This window comes from Chionomys nivalis, chromosome 4, assembly GCF_950005125.1.
Source record: "Chionomys nivalis chromosome 4, mChiNiv1.1, whole genome shotgun sequence".
Lineage (NCBI taxonomy): Eukaryota > Metazoa > Chordata > Mammalia > Rodentia > Cricetidae > Chionomys > Chionomys nivalis.
This window is the reverse complement of record NC_080089.1, coordinates 114704468-114723464: the sequence shown is the minus strand read 5'-3', so window position 1 is coordinate 114723464 and position 18997 is coordinate 114704468. Positions and strand designations below refer to the sequence as shown.

At 47.5% G+C, this 18997-nt stretch overlaps 1 protein-coding gene and 1 pseudogene across 1 annotated transcript in view; one reads left to right on the top strand and one right to left on the bottom strand.

Moving 5' to 3' along the window:
* The window catches only part of Itga9 (integrin subunit alpha 9), a 306519-nt gene that overhangs the window by 68827 nt on the left and 218695 nt on the right, over positions 1-18997 (bottom strand). The window contains exon 19 of the mRNA XM_057767071.1: positions 1139-1225. Coding sequence (XP_057623054.1) covers positions 1139-1225 — 87 coding nt within the window. The remainder of the gene's footprint in view (positions 1-1138; positions 1226-18997) is intronic.
* Positions 2110-2838, top strand: LOC130872621 (40S ribosomal protein S6-like; annotated as a pseudogene).

Below are 18997 nucleotides of genomic sequence, written 5' to 3'. Positions count from 1 at the left end.
TGAAATTCAATTCCACTAGGAGAGATAACCAGATAATTTCAGGTTTGATTTATGATATTAGTTGGATTTTTATAGCAGAGTAGCATGTTTAAGAAAAAGTGTGGTTTTTTTTAATGAAGTCTATTTTCTGTTACTCAAAAAAATTAAATGAAGTGGTGTGTGTGTGTGTGTGCGCGTACGTGCACATGTATGCATTCAAACTACATCCTTTACCATGGACAGAGCTACCTACCATGCCTGGTCTTCCTCTGTATGCCCCATCTGGGCTCATAGACTATGGGACATGGCACATCAAATGCAGTTGATGTGTTTGGGCAGTTTGCCAAGTCATGAGTCAACCTTATTTCATTCTAAAACAATGACCAGGTACCCAGGAGACAATGGTCTGGTTCTATGACTAGGTGGGGGATGGAATGGAGCTTCTACTTCTTCATGGGAGAAAAGTTAAACCGGAGAGTTTTCTTTAAGATCCTAACAGAGGAAACATTTCTGATCTGGCCTCTTTAGATTCTAGTTTTGTTTCCATAAACCAGTCCGGTCATTTTTCCTAACCATGGCACACACTAGAATGTTCCATAAATATCTACTATGCTATGTAGTAGCATAGTATGCTATGAGCTTAAGAAACCCGTCTCCTTCTAAATACCAACTTGGCCGCAATGCCTATAACTTTTCAAAATATGAACCAGAATACAGGTTTTTCTGTTGGGAAAATTTGGGGGATCTCCAGAAAATCTTGAGATCCAAGGGAATGACAGAGCCAGGACTGTGGGTCACTAGTTCATGCCACATATTCTCCTGTGTCCTGTTGTAGACTCAGAATAGTACAGAATGTCCCAGAAAAGAAAAAAAATACAAAAAACATTAACCATTAACAAAGCACAAAGGAGTCTGTAGTGTCGTCCCTGATTAGAGATGATGAGGCTCAAAGAGACGGGAGATGTAACCATAGATCCTTTGGAACAGAGCACCAGTGACAGACACACGCCAGGGCTCTCGTAGTCACCCAGCCACCATGGGAGGCAGGGTGTGTGTGCATGTGTGCGTGCATGTGTGCGTGCATGCATAGCAACAAGGGACTGATGGGAAAAGCTGGGGGACAGTGGTCTAGGAAGCACCCATCTCTGCAGGGCCTCACCTTTGACTTTGACCTCATGAAAGGAAATCCCACACTGCACTTGAGGAAGTTCGATTCCAGCAGCTCACAGGAAATGCCCATCTCCTCCTGAAACAGAAAAATGGCAGCAGATGACAAGACTACATGGAAGACAGAGGCATAGGAGGGTCCCAGTGAGGCCATCAGGTCCTTGAGAGCCATTTTGCTGTCCCCTGGCTGTGGTGCACTCGGGAGCTCTGAGCCCAGACCAAGCCTTCCATTCATCTCTGGATGTCTGCCCACTTCCCTAGCATCCCCTCAGAGGGCAGAACTACAGAGAAATTTAGGCTAATGTCCACCAGATTTGGAATCACACAGGAGACCCCTCTCAGCATGACTGTGAGGATGTTTCAAGAAAGATTTAACTAAGAAGGGAAGATGAACCCTGACTATGGCCAGCACCATCCCATGGGTTGGGATATAGACTGAATGAAGAAGGGCCAGTAAGATTCCTCAGTGGGAAAAGGTGTTTGCTGCTAAGCCAGATGACCTGAGTTTAATCCCTGGGGCCCACATGGTAGAAGGAAAGAACCAATTCTTCCAGACTGTGCTCTGCTCTCCCCAGATATATCTGTTGTTTATATAAATTTACACACATACAAATATACACACAATAAATAACTACAGTGAGATTTTTTTTTAAAGAAAAAAGTGAGTTGAGCACCAGCGTCTATCTCTCTCTGCTTCCTGACTGCAGATGTAGCATGACTAGATTTCTTATGCTCCTGCTGCCATGATGGACTGTGTACCCTCAAACTGTGAGCCAGAATAAACCCCCCTTTCTTAAGCTGCTTTTGCCAGGTGTTTTGTTATCAACGGGAGAAAAAAGAGTCGAGGTTTCCTCGGTAAGCTGGACTGGACCACAGGTGGGCTGAAAGCTTCCTAAGGTTTGTACCAAAAAACAACAACACCTTCTTTTTATTGGCACCTCCTAGGCCATCATCTGTGTCAGGATGGAGCTGGCTACCTCCTTTCCTGCCACTGGCTGTCAGAAACTCATTGAAGTGGATGCCGAATGAAAGCTTTGTATGTTCTGTGAGAAACCGCATGGCTGATGCTCTCAGTGAAGAGCAGAAGGGTCACATGGTCCAAATCAGTGGTGGGAATGACAGATAAGGTTCTCCCAGGAAGCAAGGCATTTTGACCCACAGCAGAGTGTGCCTGCTGTTGAGTACGGGGCATTCTTGTTACAGAGCAAGGAGAACCGGAGAGAGGAAGAGCAGGTCTGTTCATGGACAGATTGTGGATGCCAGTCTGAGTGCTCTCAACTTGGTTATTGTACAAGGAGAGAAGGATATTCCTGGACTGACAGATACTACTGTGCCTCATCAGTTAGGACCTAAAAGAGCTGTCAGAAAGCTTTTTAATCTCTCTAAAGATGATGTCTGTCAAAATGTTATTAAAGAACCCTTAACAAAGAAGAAAAGGAGCCCAGGACGAAAGCGCCCAAGATTCAGTGTCTTGTTACTTCATATGTTCTGCGACACAAATGCTGATGTATCGCTCTGAAGAAACAACACACTAAGAAAAACAAGGAGGAGGCTGCAGAATACACTAAACTATTGGCCAAGACAGTGCAGGAAGCCAAAGAAAAGTGCCAAGAATGGACTGCCAAGAGATGTAGGCTGTCCTTGCTCAGGGCTTCTACTTCCAAGTCAGTCCAGTCAAAAAGAAGTATTTAAGGATTACAAATAACCATACCTTGGAAAAACAGCAGCAAAACAAACAAACAAAACACACCAAGGAAACTATGATTTCTTTCCATCATTCAAGGCACAAGCTTTCCCAGGATGGAGAGTAGATGCCAGGGTGGGTGGTGTTTACCATGTTCCCAGCTTTGGCTGCACTCTGCAAACACTGGCTTGAGAGAACGCAGACAGAAGCTACAGGGAGCCGCTCTTGCCTCACTTCAACACTAGGTTATTTACCGAGGTCAGAGGAAATCCTGGAGGCTCTCATGACCCACAGGCTTCTCTGTGCTCCTGACACCAAATTAGGGCATCCATGGCACTGGAGACAGAAGTAGTAGAGAGCCAACACTTGTTGAGCGCCAACCTGGTATCTCAGGTCTGGAGACTGACATTCAGTGACATTGTGGGACATTCCCAAGGTCATTCAGAAGATAGGGCCAAAGCCAGAAAGACTTTGGATAAGACTTGGCAACTCTGGAAGCAATCTCCTCACTCCTTTCATGGCCTCTACCATCCAGAGAATGAGCATGGCTGAAGAGAGTGGCTAGGAACCAGCCGCAGACTTGGGCAGTGTGATACCACCAGGCTCCTTTCAGTCAAATTCCTTTCCTTTTTTATTGAGTCAGGGTCTTGTGGCAGCGCAAATGAATGTAGACAGATTATATAGATATATACAGCTTTAATAAGGAAATAGACTTATAGGACCACAGGTTCCCGCGGAGTACTGGAAAAGTTGAGCAAAAGAAAAGGGCTGCTGGGCTCACGCCCCGCAGATTTATCCCTAAACATTAGCCCGAGGCGAACACGCCCCCAATGGGTGGGGCTATGTCCCTACAGGGTCTCATACAGCCCAGCTGGCTTTGCACTCACTATGTAGTTGGGCTCATGTTCCTAATCCGGATCTCTTTGTCTCCACCTCCTGAGATTATCAGCATGTGCCACTACACCCAGCTCTTCCACCCAATTTTTAGGGTCTGTTTTTTTTTTTTTTTCCACAGTGATTTGAAAGAAAATGGCTCCCAAAGGGAGAAGCACTATTAGGAGTGATGGCTTCGTTGGAGTAGTTGTAGCCTTGTTGGAGGAAGTGTGTCCCTGTGTGGGTGGGCTTTGTGGTGGTCCTTTCTCAAGCTACACTCAGTGTGGTAGACAGTTCACTTCCTCTTGCCCACGGATCAAAATGTAGACTCTTGTTCCTTCTCCAGCACCATCCCTGCCTCCGTGCTACCATGTCTCCTGATGGTAATGGACTAAGCCTCTGAAACTGCAAGACAGCCCTAGTAAATGTTTCCCTTTATAAGAGTTGTGGTCACAGTGTCTCTCCCCAGCAATAGAAACCCTAACTAAGACAACAACTTCTATACATTTTTCTAGTAAAAATATGAACATTTGCATTGGGCAGTGGTGGCACGTGCCTTTAATCCCAGCACTTGGGAGGCAGAGGTGGGTGGATCTCTGAGTTTGAAGCTAGCCTGGTCTACAAAGAGCGTTACAGGACAGCCAAGGCTGTTACATAGGGAAACCCTGTCTTGAAAAACAACAACAACAACAAAGAAGATCTGGGCAGGAGATGCAGGTGAGGAGCTCTGACTCCTCTAGTGGAGAACTGGGTTTGATTCCCAGCATCCCCATGGCAGTTCACGACCAACTGTGTAACTCCAGATCTGACACATTGTCTGACTTCTTGGGTTCCTGCATGAATGTAGTGCACATACCTACATTCAGGCACACTCACACTAATATAAAATAAATATTTAAAATATAAGCATTTGCCACAGTACATCAATTTGTAGATCATCCTGCCATTAAAGTACTTTATGAACTTAAATATACAGGTACAGAAATGACAAATGATGGGCTCAGAAGTCAAGAAGTGGCACAGGAGGCTTATGGGATGCCAAGGATGCTCTTAACATTTTTTAAAATTTGTTTATGTGTCTATGTTTGCACTACATGTGTACAGTTCCCATGGAGGCAAGAGAAGGGCAGCAGATCCCTTGTAGCTACAATTACAGGCAGTCTTAAGGCACCATTGTGTGGATGCTGGGAATCGAACTCAGGTCCTCTGCAAGAGCAACAAGCACTCATAACCACTGAGCCATCTTTCCAGGCCTGGCAGTGTGTTTTAAAGAGGCTAATAAGCACCAACGAGCTTTTACCTTGTGTCTACGACATCTTTGAGAGTCATAATTACAAAGTACCAAGTGACTTTAAACGTAGCATAAAGCCAACCTGTTTTCACAAGTTTCTATTTATTTTGCAAGCAAGGTCCTAACAAAATATTTTGAAAACATTTTGACTATGAAATCTTGGACTGGACTTTAAGGCCAATTCACTAACTGGCCCTTTTCCCAGTCCCATTTTTCCCCCTGGCTAGCAAGGGCAGCTGACAGGGTTCCTCTCTAACAATCACAGGTAATCCAATTGAAATTTCATAGCAACACACATTATGCTCAAGATAGGAAATCATCGATTATTATTATTTTTTTAACCGCAGTAACGGAAAGCGTCCTTGGTCTGTACACACATGCTTCTTGGTGCCTGGCACTGAATACTCTTGACTTTGCAGTTATTGAGTGAGTGGGCTTGACTCGTGGAAGCCTCAAGTGAGGGGTCTGCAAACAGCAACTCATTCGCTCGCCTGGCTGGCAGGAAGGATGCTGGCCTCGAAGAAGCCGTCTTTTCCAGGGATATCTTGGCTGCCCAACTTCTGGGCACGGGGCCAGCAGCGTCAGGTTCCAGACTCTAACAACGTGGGGGTGTTTGGAGGATCAGACAATGCAGCCAGTGAGCCTGTCTGGCCTTTTGGCCTCTTTCCTCTCATTTGCAGGAGGGTTTGATTTCAGGCTCAGTGAAGGGACTTACTTGGCCACCAACATAGCAACTTTGGGGAACAGAACGTCTGTGAGTTCCATGGTGAGCTTGTTCTCAGAGTCAGGGTGAACTTGGAGTTTTGACTTTCCTACCTGTAAGTTTGCCAAACTGAAGAGGGCCCTTGGGTCTCCATGTCTGGCTATCAATTTGATGTTCCTCCAAGACCCTTTCTTTAGGGTCCTTTGATTAGGGGCTCTGTTTGGAAGTGTTTAGCGGAAACTCCCTAGTTAGAGGAACCAGAGGAGAACAAAGCTCCCAACGACTTGGTTTGATAGAAAGAGGGATTACTCCTGAAGAAGACTTCATTGGTTCCCTTCAACAACGAGTCAGTCGGTCTCATCACAGAATGGTCCTGCTCCAGAGGGCCATTCTCCTAGATAGGGCTCATGAAATTCCCAGTGGTGAAACACACATGGCCTGCAGCTTAGAAAGGGAGTGTGCTTTGCCTTTCATGTCTAGGCTTCGACTGTTGACTCAGATATGCAACAGCTATGCCTGTCATCATGCAAATAAACCACGCTTTCTACGCACCTGCATTTTATCACCTGCCAGATGAAGTCATGACACCTGCCCGAGACGACCCCCAATGCCCCACCAGGCTGAGGGATGTGGGGTTGTTTTCCTAGATGGCCTCTGCTCAATAGTGCCTCGCCAACATGCCAGGCACTGCGTTAAACCCATTGTCTAAGGACTTTGATCCCCTCTTAATCGTCTCTTTATGAGGCAGAAACTGGAGTGCAGAGGCATTCTGTCACTTGCTGAAGGGTCCTAGTGGGCAAAAGACAGGCATATGGATGCTCAAAGTCCATGCCCAGCCCTGTCTCTCTGCACACTGTCTTTACATGTAAATTCCTGTCTCCTGGTCTAGTTCCCAGCTCCATAAATTAGTACAGAACACAACATGAGGGAAGAAAGACTTCTCATTTGGACATCTTGTAAATGAGACTTAGGTTCCGACATAAACTCTGTCATATGTCACATGTGATTGCATAGGATGTCGTGTCCTCTGCCACTGTCTTATACTGTTTCTGCACTCACGGGTGCATCTGTTCATCAACCATTCACGTATCCACTCATTGCTCTTCCAGCTCAGAACAGAGGGTTTGATGACTAACAGTTGAGGGCAGATACCTGCTTTTAAGGGAACAGTGTTAACACATTTTAGTACATAAGGACATGATCTAGCCTCTAGCTGATCAACAAGTAGACAAAATGTGGAGTATTCATGGGATGGGGTATTTTCAACAACAAGAAAGTGCTGGTGCATATCACAGCACAAATGTCTCTTGAAATCCAAATGTTAAGTGAAAGGAACCAGTCACAGGGTCCAGTTCAGGAATATTTCTATCCACTTAGTGAGATGTGCAGCATAGGTGAATAAAGGGAGGGGGTGCATTAGTGACTGCCTCGTGCGGGAAGGGATGGAGGGGAGAGGTGGCATGCACAAGCTACGGGGTTCTTCTAGAAGGGATGCCCCGAAATTATTGTTGTCTCCCCTACTCTGTGCTGTGTTGTGCCTCTGGGCTTCCTTGCACTGCTCTCTTGCTTAGCAGTGTTCAGGAGTAATAAACAATGAACACTTCCACTGATTCCTAATCAGGAGCAGGATCTTCCAGGAGGGCCAGCTGTGCACCAGACCTGGCTGGGGACGGAATGCAGAAACCACACGCATGCTGCTCTCACCAGGCCCTGGCGGAGAGTTGCATCACCAGACAGCAGCACCTCCTTAATCTCTCTGATGCTACAGGAAAGATGGTGATGGTGGCCCATTGAAAGCTTTGTTTAAAAGACCACATGGAGGTATCTGCGTGGCTACACTGAACCAAAGTGGGCAGCCTGGGTAAGTGTTGATAAAAAGCTCGCTGGAAGCTGGATGGTGTTAAGGTCCTCCAGTTGACTTCAGGCCTTCCTCTCCAGTGTGGGATCCTTACTTTTCTCAAGATAGGGTTTTACTATATAGCCAAAGCTAGACTTAACTCTAAATCCTCTTGCCTCTGCCTCTTGAATCTCAAGACTACAGACATGTTCCACCACACCAGCTCAGCATGAGGCATTTTAGGGAGAATCCTGAGTAGTTGAGTGTAAACTAAGAGAAGCGAACAGTCATCTGTGAAACTCTTGCACTCAAGACTAATGCAGCCACTATCAACCTGGAGGTTATAGCTAATTCCCCCACATAAGGAAAACATCAGCACCTTTGCCGGCTTGTAACCATGGTGATAACTCAGCCCCCATGCAATGATGGTCATCCCAGACTGTGAGTCTTCATATGGAAGCCTTGGGTGACATGGTTTTTGTACGCCATGCCTCAACAGTAGGGAGTTAGATGAGACTGGGTGCATTCAGAACATATTGCTGTAGACAATTCAGAGAGATGAGCTCTAATCCCAGGAATATTTGTCCTAGAGAAAATCCACCCATCCATCCATCCACCCATCCACCCATCCATCCATCCATCCATCCATCCATCCATCCATCCATCCATCCATCATCTTGTGTCTACAACAGGAAACAGCTTTGATAAACTAACTCTCATGTGTGAAACAGGCATGTTTTTGATTCTTAAATGTTCTTGTCAATTTCTTGTTTAATAACAAATATCAATGAAATATCCACAATGCTCTTTATTGGCCCATATGCTTTTGTAATGTAGTCATTGGTGTCTCTAAGGAGGATGCCAAGCCTGACAGAGGGAGGAAGGCCAGCTGGTTCTAAGAATAAAGAGTGGCACACTCTCCTTGAGTGTTGGGGGAATCTATGTATAAGAAGCTGGAATGGATACCTATAGGAAAAGCACCAGGCCTCCTTACTCCACCCCATAAACATACACTACAGTTCAGCCTCGCTACTACAATTTTACCTTCCTTTGTAGTAAACCATGAAACCTATAAGTCCTTTAAATTACAGAATCTAAGACTGGATCTGCTAGTCTACCAGACTCTATAGATATGTCAAGGTGGAGAGTAGCCAACCATTGGAATGTGAAGGTCAACGCCATCACAAATGCCAATAACCAGAATCACCACCTTTAAGTTGCATGGTGTAACTGAGAAACCTCTCGTTTAAAGCTTTCCTTGGCGGACCCAAGGGCTGTGCACGGAGCACTGTGCCTAGCATAGGGTTTGGACTCTGTCATGGGTGTATTTGCAAGATGTTGTCATAACCATCTCTTGTGTCAAGATTGGAAGTATACAGACGTAGCCCTCTCCTTAGTGAGCTCTTTGGTATTTAAACCTGTGTTCTAGTCATCTTTGCCACCGTAACAAACACCTAAGAAACCCAACGTAAAAATAGAAATGATTTTGGCTCATGGCTCCAGCTCATGATCAGGTGGCCTGTGGTGAGGCATGGCTTGGTGGGAGTGTGGAATGGAGCAAGGGTGATGACCTCAGTATCAAGGTGATGGGAGAGAGGGAGGTGTCCAGGTCCCAGCATCATCTTCAAGGGCAGGCTCACAATTAAGGCCTTCCTCCTAAAGTCTCTGTCACTTTCCAACAGCACCACGGGGGAGGGAGGAGGGGACTTCCTGAGCTAACCTGAAGTAATAGACACAGAGCTATTGTCTTGGCAGCTGTTGCAACACTGACTCATAGACCAGACAAGGCTTAAGCTTTTTAAGAGTCTCCCATAGGACAGAGAAGCTAGCATAGGGCATATTCCAGGGTGTGCAATTATGGGCACACTGCCTAAAAGCCTGAGGGCAAGAACTTCAGTGATTGATACATCATTAGAACAACCAAAAGACACTTCTATAGGAGCCCTGAGCTGAGACATACCAACTAATAGGGCAGAGGAGATGGCTCAGTGGTTAAGAGCACTGGCTGCTCTTGCAGAGGACCTGGGTTCCCAGCATTCACATGGCGGTTCACAAGGTCCTAGGGATCTGATGTCCTTTTCTGGCCTCCTTGGGTACCAGACATGCATGTGGTACATGAGGAACAGAAAGAGGGAGAACATGAGCAAGGAAGTCAGGACCGCGAGGGGTGCACCCACCCACTGAGACAGTGTGGCTAATCTAATGGGAGCTCACCAAGACCAGCTGGACTGGGACTTAAAAAGCATGGGATAAAACAGGACTCTCTGAACATGGCGGACAATGAGGGCTGCTGAGAAGCCAAGGATAACGGCACTGGGTTTTGATCCTACTTCATGAACTGGCTTTGTGGGAGCCTAGCCTGTTTGGATGCTCACCTTCCTAGACCTAGATGGAGAGGGGAGGACCTTGGACTTCCCACAGGGCAGGGAACCCTGACTGCTCTTTGGACTGGAGAGGGAGGGGGAGGGGAGTGGGGGAGGGGGGGGGAAATGGAAGGAGGCTGAAATTTTTAATAAAAAAAAATAAAAAACAAAAACAAGTTGGCAAAACATTTATTACACATAAAAATACTTTTAAAAGCCCTACAAACATAGTCAACTTCTGGACTGGGGTTAGCATCCCTTGGGAGATAGGCTCTGCTTTCATGGTTTATGGCTTGCTCTTCTGCATTTGAGTTCAGCATTTTTGGTTAAGTAGCTAGTTGTTTGGACTGACTGGCCCATACAAATAGTAAGGGTCACTTTAGGCTGTTTTAATGACTAGGTTTCGAGTTCTATCTTGCTAGAGCCCTGTGCAGAACATTAATGACTTCTCCTGGTCCTTTGGAAGAAAAGGCCGAGCCCCATGGTTATGAGATGGTCTAAGGTGCTGCATATTTGCATGGCTTGTAAGATGATAGACTCGAGCATGCAGGAGCTGCCTCCGCTGTTGGGGTCGAGGGGAATGGACTGGCTTGTGTGTCACTGGCCGCTCTGATGCTGTGGTAGCAATGGAATGACTGACCTTTTCTATGTGTCTGTCCCACTCTGGACAGTTTTTCTCATTCCTGTTTTTCCCCCTTTCCAAGTGTCTTCCTGTGTCTTGCTTCTTCAATGCTGGTTTTTCGGTCCTGCTTCCCGTGGCTGGACTGACCACACAGCAGCTGCCTAAGAACAGGCTGTGGGAAGGATGCTGTCCAGGCTGCCACATCTCTGACAGTATCCTCACAGGTCTCCTTCAATGCACAATATCACATGCTAGCACCAGTGTCTGATGATGACCATGGATTTCTAGAACCATCTTTGACCGGGGACACAGGGAGACAGAAGTGTTTGGGAATTCCTTCAAGAGAACACTTGCTCATGTTCCCTTGTGTTCTCAGGTGTGAATCACATCTTGGATTGTACCAAAGCCACCTTTTCCCTCACAGTTTGCCATTTGATATCATGCCTGTCCCTTCCCAGGCTTACTTCCTCATTTTCCTAGGAGCACCGATTAGGTACTCTTAATCACATGGTAATTTTGGCCAGGATTTTTATCGTGTAGAACTGTCCTAGCTAAATTTGTCAACTTGACACAACCTGGAGTCACACGAAAGGAGAGTCTAAAACACTGAGGAGTTGCCTAGATTCGATGAGCCTGTGGGTATACAGACCGACCGTCTTGCCTGTTAATGCTGCAGAGACACAGCCCACCCTGGGGTGCAGGCAATACTATTCTTTGGGCAGGTGGTTCTTGGCTGCAGAAAGAGGTTAGAGCCTGGGAGGGAGCCAGCCAGCAGTGATCCTCCATGGTTTCTGCTTTGAGCTACTGCTTGACTTCCTGTCCTGACAGCCCTCCATGAGGGTCTGCAACCCATAAGCCAGATGGACCCTTTCTTCCTCTAAGTGGCCTTTGGTTATGGTACTTATCACAAAGATAGTGAGGAACAGATCACCGCACCAACACCTATCCTCTACCCTTTCTCTGTGCCTCCTCCATGGGGACAGCTACTTGACATTGGACTCTGAAGGAACAGGCTCCCAGGCTTTATAAACCTCATGTCCTAGCACACACTGCAGGGTGGAGACAGGTCCTGAGGCCTCGTCCTACACAAGTCAGTATCTTCTTCTCTTTTCCTTATTTTTTCTTTCTTTTTGCTTTGGTTTTTCATGACAGGGTTTCTCTGTGCAGCCTTGAGTATCTTGCAACTCTAAACCAGGCTGCCTTGAACTCACAGAGATTCACCTGCTTCTGTCTCCCAAGTGCTGGGATTAAAGGCGTGTACCACCATGCCTGGTGAGCTCAGAATCTTCTAAAACAGAGAAATCTACCAGTAGAATGTTTGAGGAGGGCCGCTTGTTCTTCCCAGCCGCCTGCCTAGCTTAGACCCGAAACAACCACACAAAAACAGTTATTAATTAAAACACTGCTTGGCCCGTTAGCTCTAGCTTCTTATTGGCTAACTCTTACATCTTAATTTAACTCATTTCTATTTATTAATCTGTACATCACCACGAGGTTGTGGACTACCAGCAAAGTTTCAGCATGTCTATCTCCAATAGCCCCATGGCATCTCTCTCTTCGCCTTCCTTCTCCCAGCATTCAGTCCAGTTTTCCCCGCCTACCTAAGTTCTGCCCTATAAACAGGCCAAGGCAGTTCCTTTATTCATTAACCCATAAAAGCAATACACAGACAGAAGGATCTCCCACACCAGTAGAACATTCCGGATGCCAGCTAAGACATACTTGATTGCATATTGATTTTAATTCACTTAAGTGCCTCTTAAAACACAGACTCATTCCGTGATTGGTTCTGAGTGTTTTCTTTGTATGCTCGGGGGAAGATGTCTGATGTATTCCCATGGAAGTCTGCATGGACTGAGAGCTGGGGCTCTGAAGGACAGGCTAAAGCCTCCTTTGTCTTTACAGAGTTTCTCACGGGGAGGGAGCAGGGACCTGGAAAGTCCTGGATTCAAGGTTTAAGGTTCTTCTTGTGGCTATTAGGATCCAGGGAGTACCTAGAAAACTGTCCTCAAACATTTTTGACTCTTTCACTCACACAGGTTGATAGATAGTTAAGGCATTCATACTGCCTCAGAGCGAGATCCTCAGTCTGCCTGGAATCTAAGAGGACAGAGCTAACGCACACTGAGATCTAACTGTATGATAGGTGCACACTGCTCTAAGAGTTTTTGCTGGCTGTATTTCTGTGGCTGTGATAAAACACCTTGCAAAAGGCAACTTAGAGCAGAAAGCTTATTCAGCTTATAGTTCCAGGGTACTGTCCATCACTGCAGGGAAGTCAAGGCAGGAAGTTAACATCACACGGACAGTCGAGAGCAGAGAGAATGCTGGCATGTTTAGTGCTCCGCTAGCTTTCTCTATTTTACACAGTCTAGGGCCCCAGATTGGTGTTGCCCACTTTCAGGCTGTGTAGTTCACATCAATCAAGGCAATCAGACAACCTCCCACAGATAACCTACAGGCCACCCTAACCTGGACAATCCCCCACTGAGCTCTCTTGCTGTGACAGACATCAGAGTGTGCTTCCCAACAATCCTAACAGTGTATGGTCACCCTGCTTTAGATGAGGATTCAGGCATTCATTGATGATTATAAAACTCATTCATGGTCACACATGCCCACGGTCCTTCAGGAGAGCTGAAACTCAAGCCTGACAGTCTGGTCTCGATCACACACTGCACACAGGAGGCGGTCTGTCAGTTTGTCAGTCTGAGAAGGGGGTTTTGGAGAGTCTGTGGAAGACATTTTTTCCCTTTGTTTTGCAATCCCTACCCATCTCACACATTAGCATGCATCTATCACCAAGTAGCCTGTCAAAATGCAGACAGCTTACAGACACCCAGACAGTTTCTGATTGAATAGGGGGAGCCTATGATTCTCTTGGTTATTCAATGAGTGGGTTGGTTAGATGCTGGGAGATGCTTGTGGTGTTTCCTTCTCTTGAATGGGAAGATCCTGAACTGGATCTCTGAGGGCAGTCACAGGGAAGAGTGGGCACTGATCTATTGAGCCACTGGATGCCCAGTGCCCCTTGTAGCTCAGAGTACAGGGACTCTGGGACGTTTGGAGAACTACCTTCCTCTGATGGATCCCTCCAGGGACATCAGCACCCACTTTCCCCCAGGTTTCTTCCAGACTTCTCATAAAAATACCAGGCTGGAAAAGGACCCCACATGTCCTCACTGTGAGGACAAGCTGAGGAGGAGACCAGAGGAGGAGGGAATGGACTGGCATTTGCAGGCGCAGGTTGGATATCCCGAGTTTAAAGCATTTGACATTTGAAACAGCTTTTGACCAAGCATTTTGGGTAAGAGATGCTCAACCTGCAGCTTCTTCAAGCCACGCCTTTTTTAGTCTCATTCTCCACTGCCCAAAGGAGGAGAACGAGGAATCAAGAACCTGAGCAGCTTGCCACAATGGCAATGAATTGCCTGAAACCAAGATTCTAACACAGCCTCACTTGGCTCCATCCCCTGTGTGTGTTCTGGCCCAGGCTGTCTTCTGAGAACATCTTGGCAGTGAGTAACCCGACCAGGACCCCACTGCACAGTCACCCTCCATCTTGGCACCGTGGAGGCTGGAGCGTCGCCTGAGGCTTGAAGTGCCATCTTCCAGAAATCATTTTAAGCACAGCATCTGAATCCATGGGCTAGACCCTGGTCTGGGGGGCTCCCCCACCAGAAAGAAAGACCAGGAAGGTCTCTCAGCCGCCTGCCTTGTCATCTTTAGTCAGAGGGAATGGCGGCGTGATTGTGGATGGACAGACCAAGGTGGGCAGCTGGCAGGAGACCCTTAACAATCAACAGTGAACCTGTCCACCTCTGGGTCCCAACCAGCAACTCCTTCATAAGCCTACAGGCTTTTTGGGAAAAGCAGCGAGTGTTTCCTTTGACATGAGGCTCCAATCTCTTGCCCTGCCGTGGCTTCATGAGCAAGGGCTGAAAGTGTCTCGCATTCCCGCCTACTCCAGGGACCTTGGCTCCCTCATTCTGAAGGCCTGTTTACCTGAGGGGAAGGTTTTGTTTTGTTTCTGTCTCTTTGAGTCCTTCTTCTCTCTGTGGTTCCATCTACTGTCCTATGTTGCCTTTGGAGCCAGAAGGCAGCTCCTTCATCCAGAACCTTCTAGAAGAGGGCCTCTAGGGAAGGGGGGCACCAACACATCTTAACAGATGATTAAAAACAAAAACGACATTATTTTTATTCTTTGAAAGTTGCACACACATAATGAATACTGTGCGCATTCATCTAGCTCATCCAACTCCCTAGTGCCTCTGACCTCGTCTGCCGCCCGTCTCCATGTCTTTGCTTTTATTGTTTTGCTATTATTTGATGCTGCTCACGTGCGCATGGGTGTTTGGCCATCTGTAAGAAATCTACCAGTGGCCACATTCCCAAAGGAGCGTGATCTCTCCCTCAGCAGTCATCGGCTGCCAACAGATTCTCTGATAAAGATGGGCTTTGGTGGGGGGCTCCTCCCCAACATGTGCTCAGGAGAGGACATCTAACTCCTCTCCAAACCTACATCTGGGGAAGGAGTCTGTGTTTAAACCTCACACACAGGCAGTGCAGCCAGGCGAGGGGAGGAGCATGCGAGTGTTCAGATTGCCACGGCTCCTATCTAGGGCCCAGAGCTCCTCGCAGAGTTCCTGTCTGAGCAGAGAGGCTCACAGTCTCTCTCCTGTCCTTGCTGACCCATGCTCCTATCCTAACACTTCCAAAGCTGCTGCTCATGGAGTAGTGTTAGGCAGACACTTGAGATGGGGCAGCACTGAGGTGTGTAGGGGCTGGGTGGAAAACAGTCTTCCTTTACCAACATGCAGGGCAGGAGTGGCAGGAGCCATGAGCTCATGGCTGGGAGACTTTAGCCACATGGCCAGCTCTGGGTCACCATCTCTTCCCTGGTAAATGGGGGAACAGTGGCGATATGGCATATACCTGTCTCTGTGTGCCATACCCATCACCTCAGCCTACTCTCAGCCCGCCAGTATAGGGGCACTCAGTCTCATTCCCACCCCGCTAAAACAGGACCATGTGACCCAGGTTTATGTTTATCAGTGCAGCGAGACTCTGAAACTTCCTAGAACTTAAGGAAGTCAGTTCTTCACAGTGGCCTGGCAATGATCTTGCGACCCTACGGGGACAGGCTTGTCTGAAGTGGGAGCCAAAACAGAAGAGAAGCTGACAGATGGGGTTCATCAGCAGAACTCTCAGGGATCCATCGGGTCAGTCTCACGTTTTCACTTCCCAGAACAATTTCTCTGTTCACTCATGGTAGAGGAAATTGAGTTGTCTATTGTTTGGCTCGAAAGAGCAAAAACAGGCGTAAATGCTCACGGAATCCTGAGCCCCAGCAAGAGCCCCGCAGAGCGAGGTGGAACCCTCTTCTGAGAGTGGCCTGTGACCTGTAGCACTGAGATCCAGTTCCTCCATGAAGGAAGGAAGGGTCGCGATGCTCCAAGTACCAAAGGCATTTTGGGGTACTCTCTAGAGCACTCTAGAGTAGAATGTGAAAGCATGGACTTACGCAGAACCCTCTGTAGCCTTCCGGAACCCTCTGAGGGGAAGCCTAAGTCTGAGGGGACCCTGGTGATGGCCTGTGTTCTCAGGCCCTCAGCTATTAGATGTGATATGGGTTGAGATTCTGTGTCTAGTGACTGCTAGATACCGTCGTGGGTACTTAGCTCGTAAACCGTGACTGTCTGCTCCTAGGGCAGTGGCTTTAAATAGCTCCCAGGAGCTAGTCAACGCTCCTGGAAGGAGGAGTCTGGTTTTCCCCTGACTGTGGGCCAAACTTAATGACCTATTCCTGAAGAACAGACGTGGCAAAAGAATTGCAGTGTGACCTCTGGGGGTTGAGACGGTCACTAAAGGCCAGCTTTGGCCATATACTCTCTCGTAGGTAGGCTGCTATAAAGGAAGCTGGTCACTGTATCATATGACACTCAAGTCGCTTGTTGGGGGGGCCCAGTGGGAAAGGAGCATGGCCCTCCTTCCAGGGGCTATGACCAGCTCTCCGGCCACGAGAGAAGTCTCAGAGCATCATAGCAACCCCGGATCCCTAACCAACATCTCTGGCTCCTACTGGCTTGCAGCTAGTGGAACCATCTTTATTAATTTGTCAGCTGTCACCTGGGGAACAAGATGTTCTTGTTAAAACATTGCTATAAACACACTTGTCTAAGGATCTAGGGCAGAGGGTTTGTAAAAACGGCCACAATTCTCCATCCTCCCTTGTGTCCTTATTTCTTTTTTTTGTTGTTTTTGTTTTTTTTTTGTTGTTGTTGTTTTTAATTTCATGAAATGCTTTATTGAGAAACGCACATGTGTTTCTCTAAAAAGAGAAGCAGTTGTTTGGGACATGACAAAGTTTTTTTTTTTTTTATTTTGTAGCAGGATCTTTCTTTCTTTCTCTTTTTTTAATTAATTAATTAATTTATTTATTAATTAAAGATTTCTGCCTCCTCCCCACCACCACCTCCCATTTCCCTCCCCCTCCCCCAGTCAAGTCTCCCTCCCTCGTCAGCCCTAAGAGCAATCAGGGTTCCCTGCCCTGTGGGAAGTTCAAGGATCACCCACCTCCATCCCGGTCTAGTAAGGTGAGCATCCAAATTGCCTAGGCTCCCACAAAGCCAGTATGTGCAGTAGGATCAAAAACCCATTGCCATTGTTCTTGAGTTCTCAGTAGTCCTCATTGTCTGCTATGCTCAGCGAGTCCGGATTTATCCCATGCTTTTTCAGACCCAGGCCAGTTGGCCTTGGTGAGTTCCCGATAGAACATCCCCATTGTCTCAGTGTGTGGGTGCACCCCTCGTGGTCCTGAGTTTTTTGCTCATGCTCTCTCTCCTTCTGCTTCTGATTTGGACCTTGTCCTTATTTCTTTACGGTTTGATTTTTTTGTTGTTGTTGTTGTTTTGTTTTTTTTTGTTTGTTTGTTTTGGCTGTTCCCATCATGAGGTCAGCTTGACTTTCCTCACTCTGAACTTGAGCAGGACTTGTGACTGGATCCAGTCACTAGAATGCAGCTGAAACTATGCTATGCCTATTCCTAGCCCTGATCTAGGAGGCTTTGAGGCTTCTATTTGCTCTTTTGGAATCTTGCCAAGATCATGTGAGCATTGGCTAGTTTGCTGACAGATGCCAGCCACATGGCTCGGTTATTCCTTCACTACAGACAACAGCTGATCTGCCAGGCGACCATGAACCCTAAGCAAGGTCAGCCAGGAAGTCAAACCTGGCCCAGAGCTAAAAAACTGCCCAGCTAACATCTACATGAGGAGCAATAATAAATGATTATTGTAATAAGCCAATAAATGCTAGGGCGGCTTGTTACACTAACAGGTGCACAGTCTCTGGGAAGAGTGAGAGCATCCTGGAGCCCTGAGGGTCTCACCTGGAGCCCTGTGGGTCTCACCTGAAGCCCCGAGGGTCCCACCTGGAGCCCCGAGGGTCCCACCTGGAGCACCGAGGGTCCCACTTGGAGCCCCAAAGGTCCCACCTGGAGCCCCGAGGGTCCCACCTAGCACCCAGGGAAGGGCAACAAGGGTCACTGTTAAGACTTTGATGCTGAGTCTTGCTGCTGTTCAAGCCACAGTACCTGCATAGCCCTTCCCCTTACAGACCTCCACAGCTACTGAGACATCGGGAATCTCTAGCTAACAGACTCCTAGGGGCCAGGAGCTCACACCTGGGGATAGGGAACCTTTACATCAAAGGCAGTATCAGTGGCCACACACCCTGCCGTCCACCCCTTTCCCTGTGTTCTGCCTGAGAGTCAGTCTGATTGTAGGCTCTTGCCCTAATACTGTCTCGTCCTTGGAGAAGTGTAAGCAGAGAGACACCCACATTCTTCCATGTGGATCCTGACTTCCTTTCTTCAGAGACACCACCATCTGTCTGTCTCTGGCATGGGGAGGGAGGACTGAAATCTCCTCAGAGCCCCCACCACGCTGTGATCTATGTCAGTTTGCTCATGGCATTAACGGTCCTTGTAATAAACTCCCCAACTCTGACAGTTCATCTCATTACCTCCTTGAGCCCACACCCAAGGTCTTTCAACCACGCAGTTACCTGCATACGACCTGGGCTGACCGCTAAGGACGGAGGTGGCCTGGGCTTGTGCACGCCTACTTTCTACTCTTCTCAGTCTGCGGAAGGACCAAGAACAGAACTGCTGTGTGCAGGAAGAAGCTGAGGGCCGTAGTAGGGGATCTCACAGGGCTGTGAGTATTGAGCCCATCTTCCAGAAAGAAGGGACGAGGCCTGGGAAGAGGTGGGGTATGCGTGAGAAACCCTGGCCTCACCTCATTTCCACCTTGTCCTTATGCCCCTTGGGAACCGGAACTGAGGAATAAACTTCTGAACGTGAAAAACACACCACCTCAGAAGAGACCTTCAGCTGTACTTATTGTCCCTAAAGTGCAGTGATATTTTGTTTGTGTTTTAACAAATAAAGCTTTCCTGAAGATCAGAGTGCAGAGC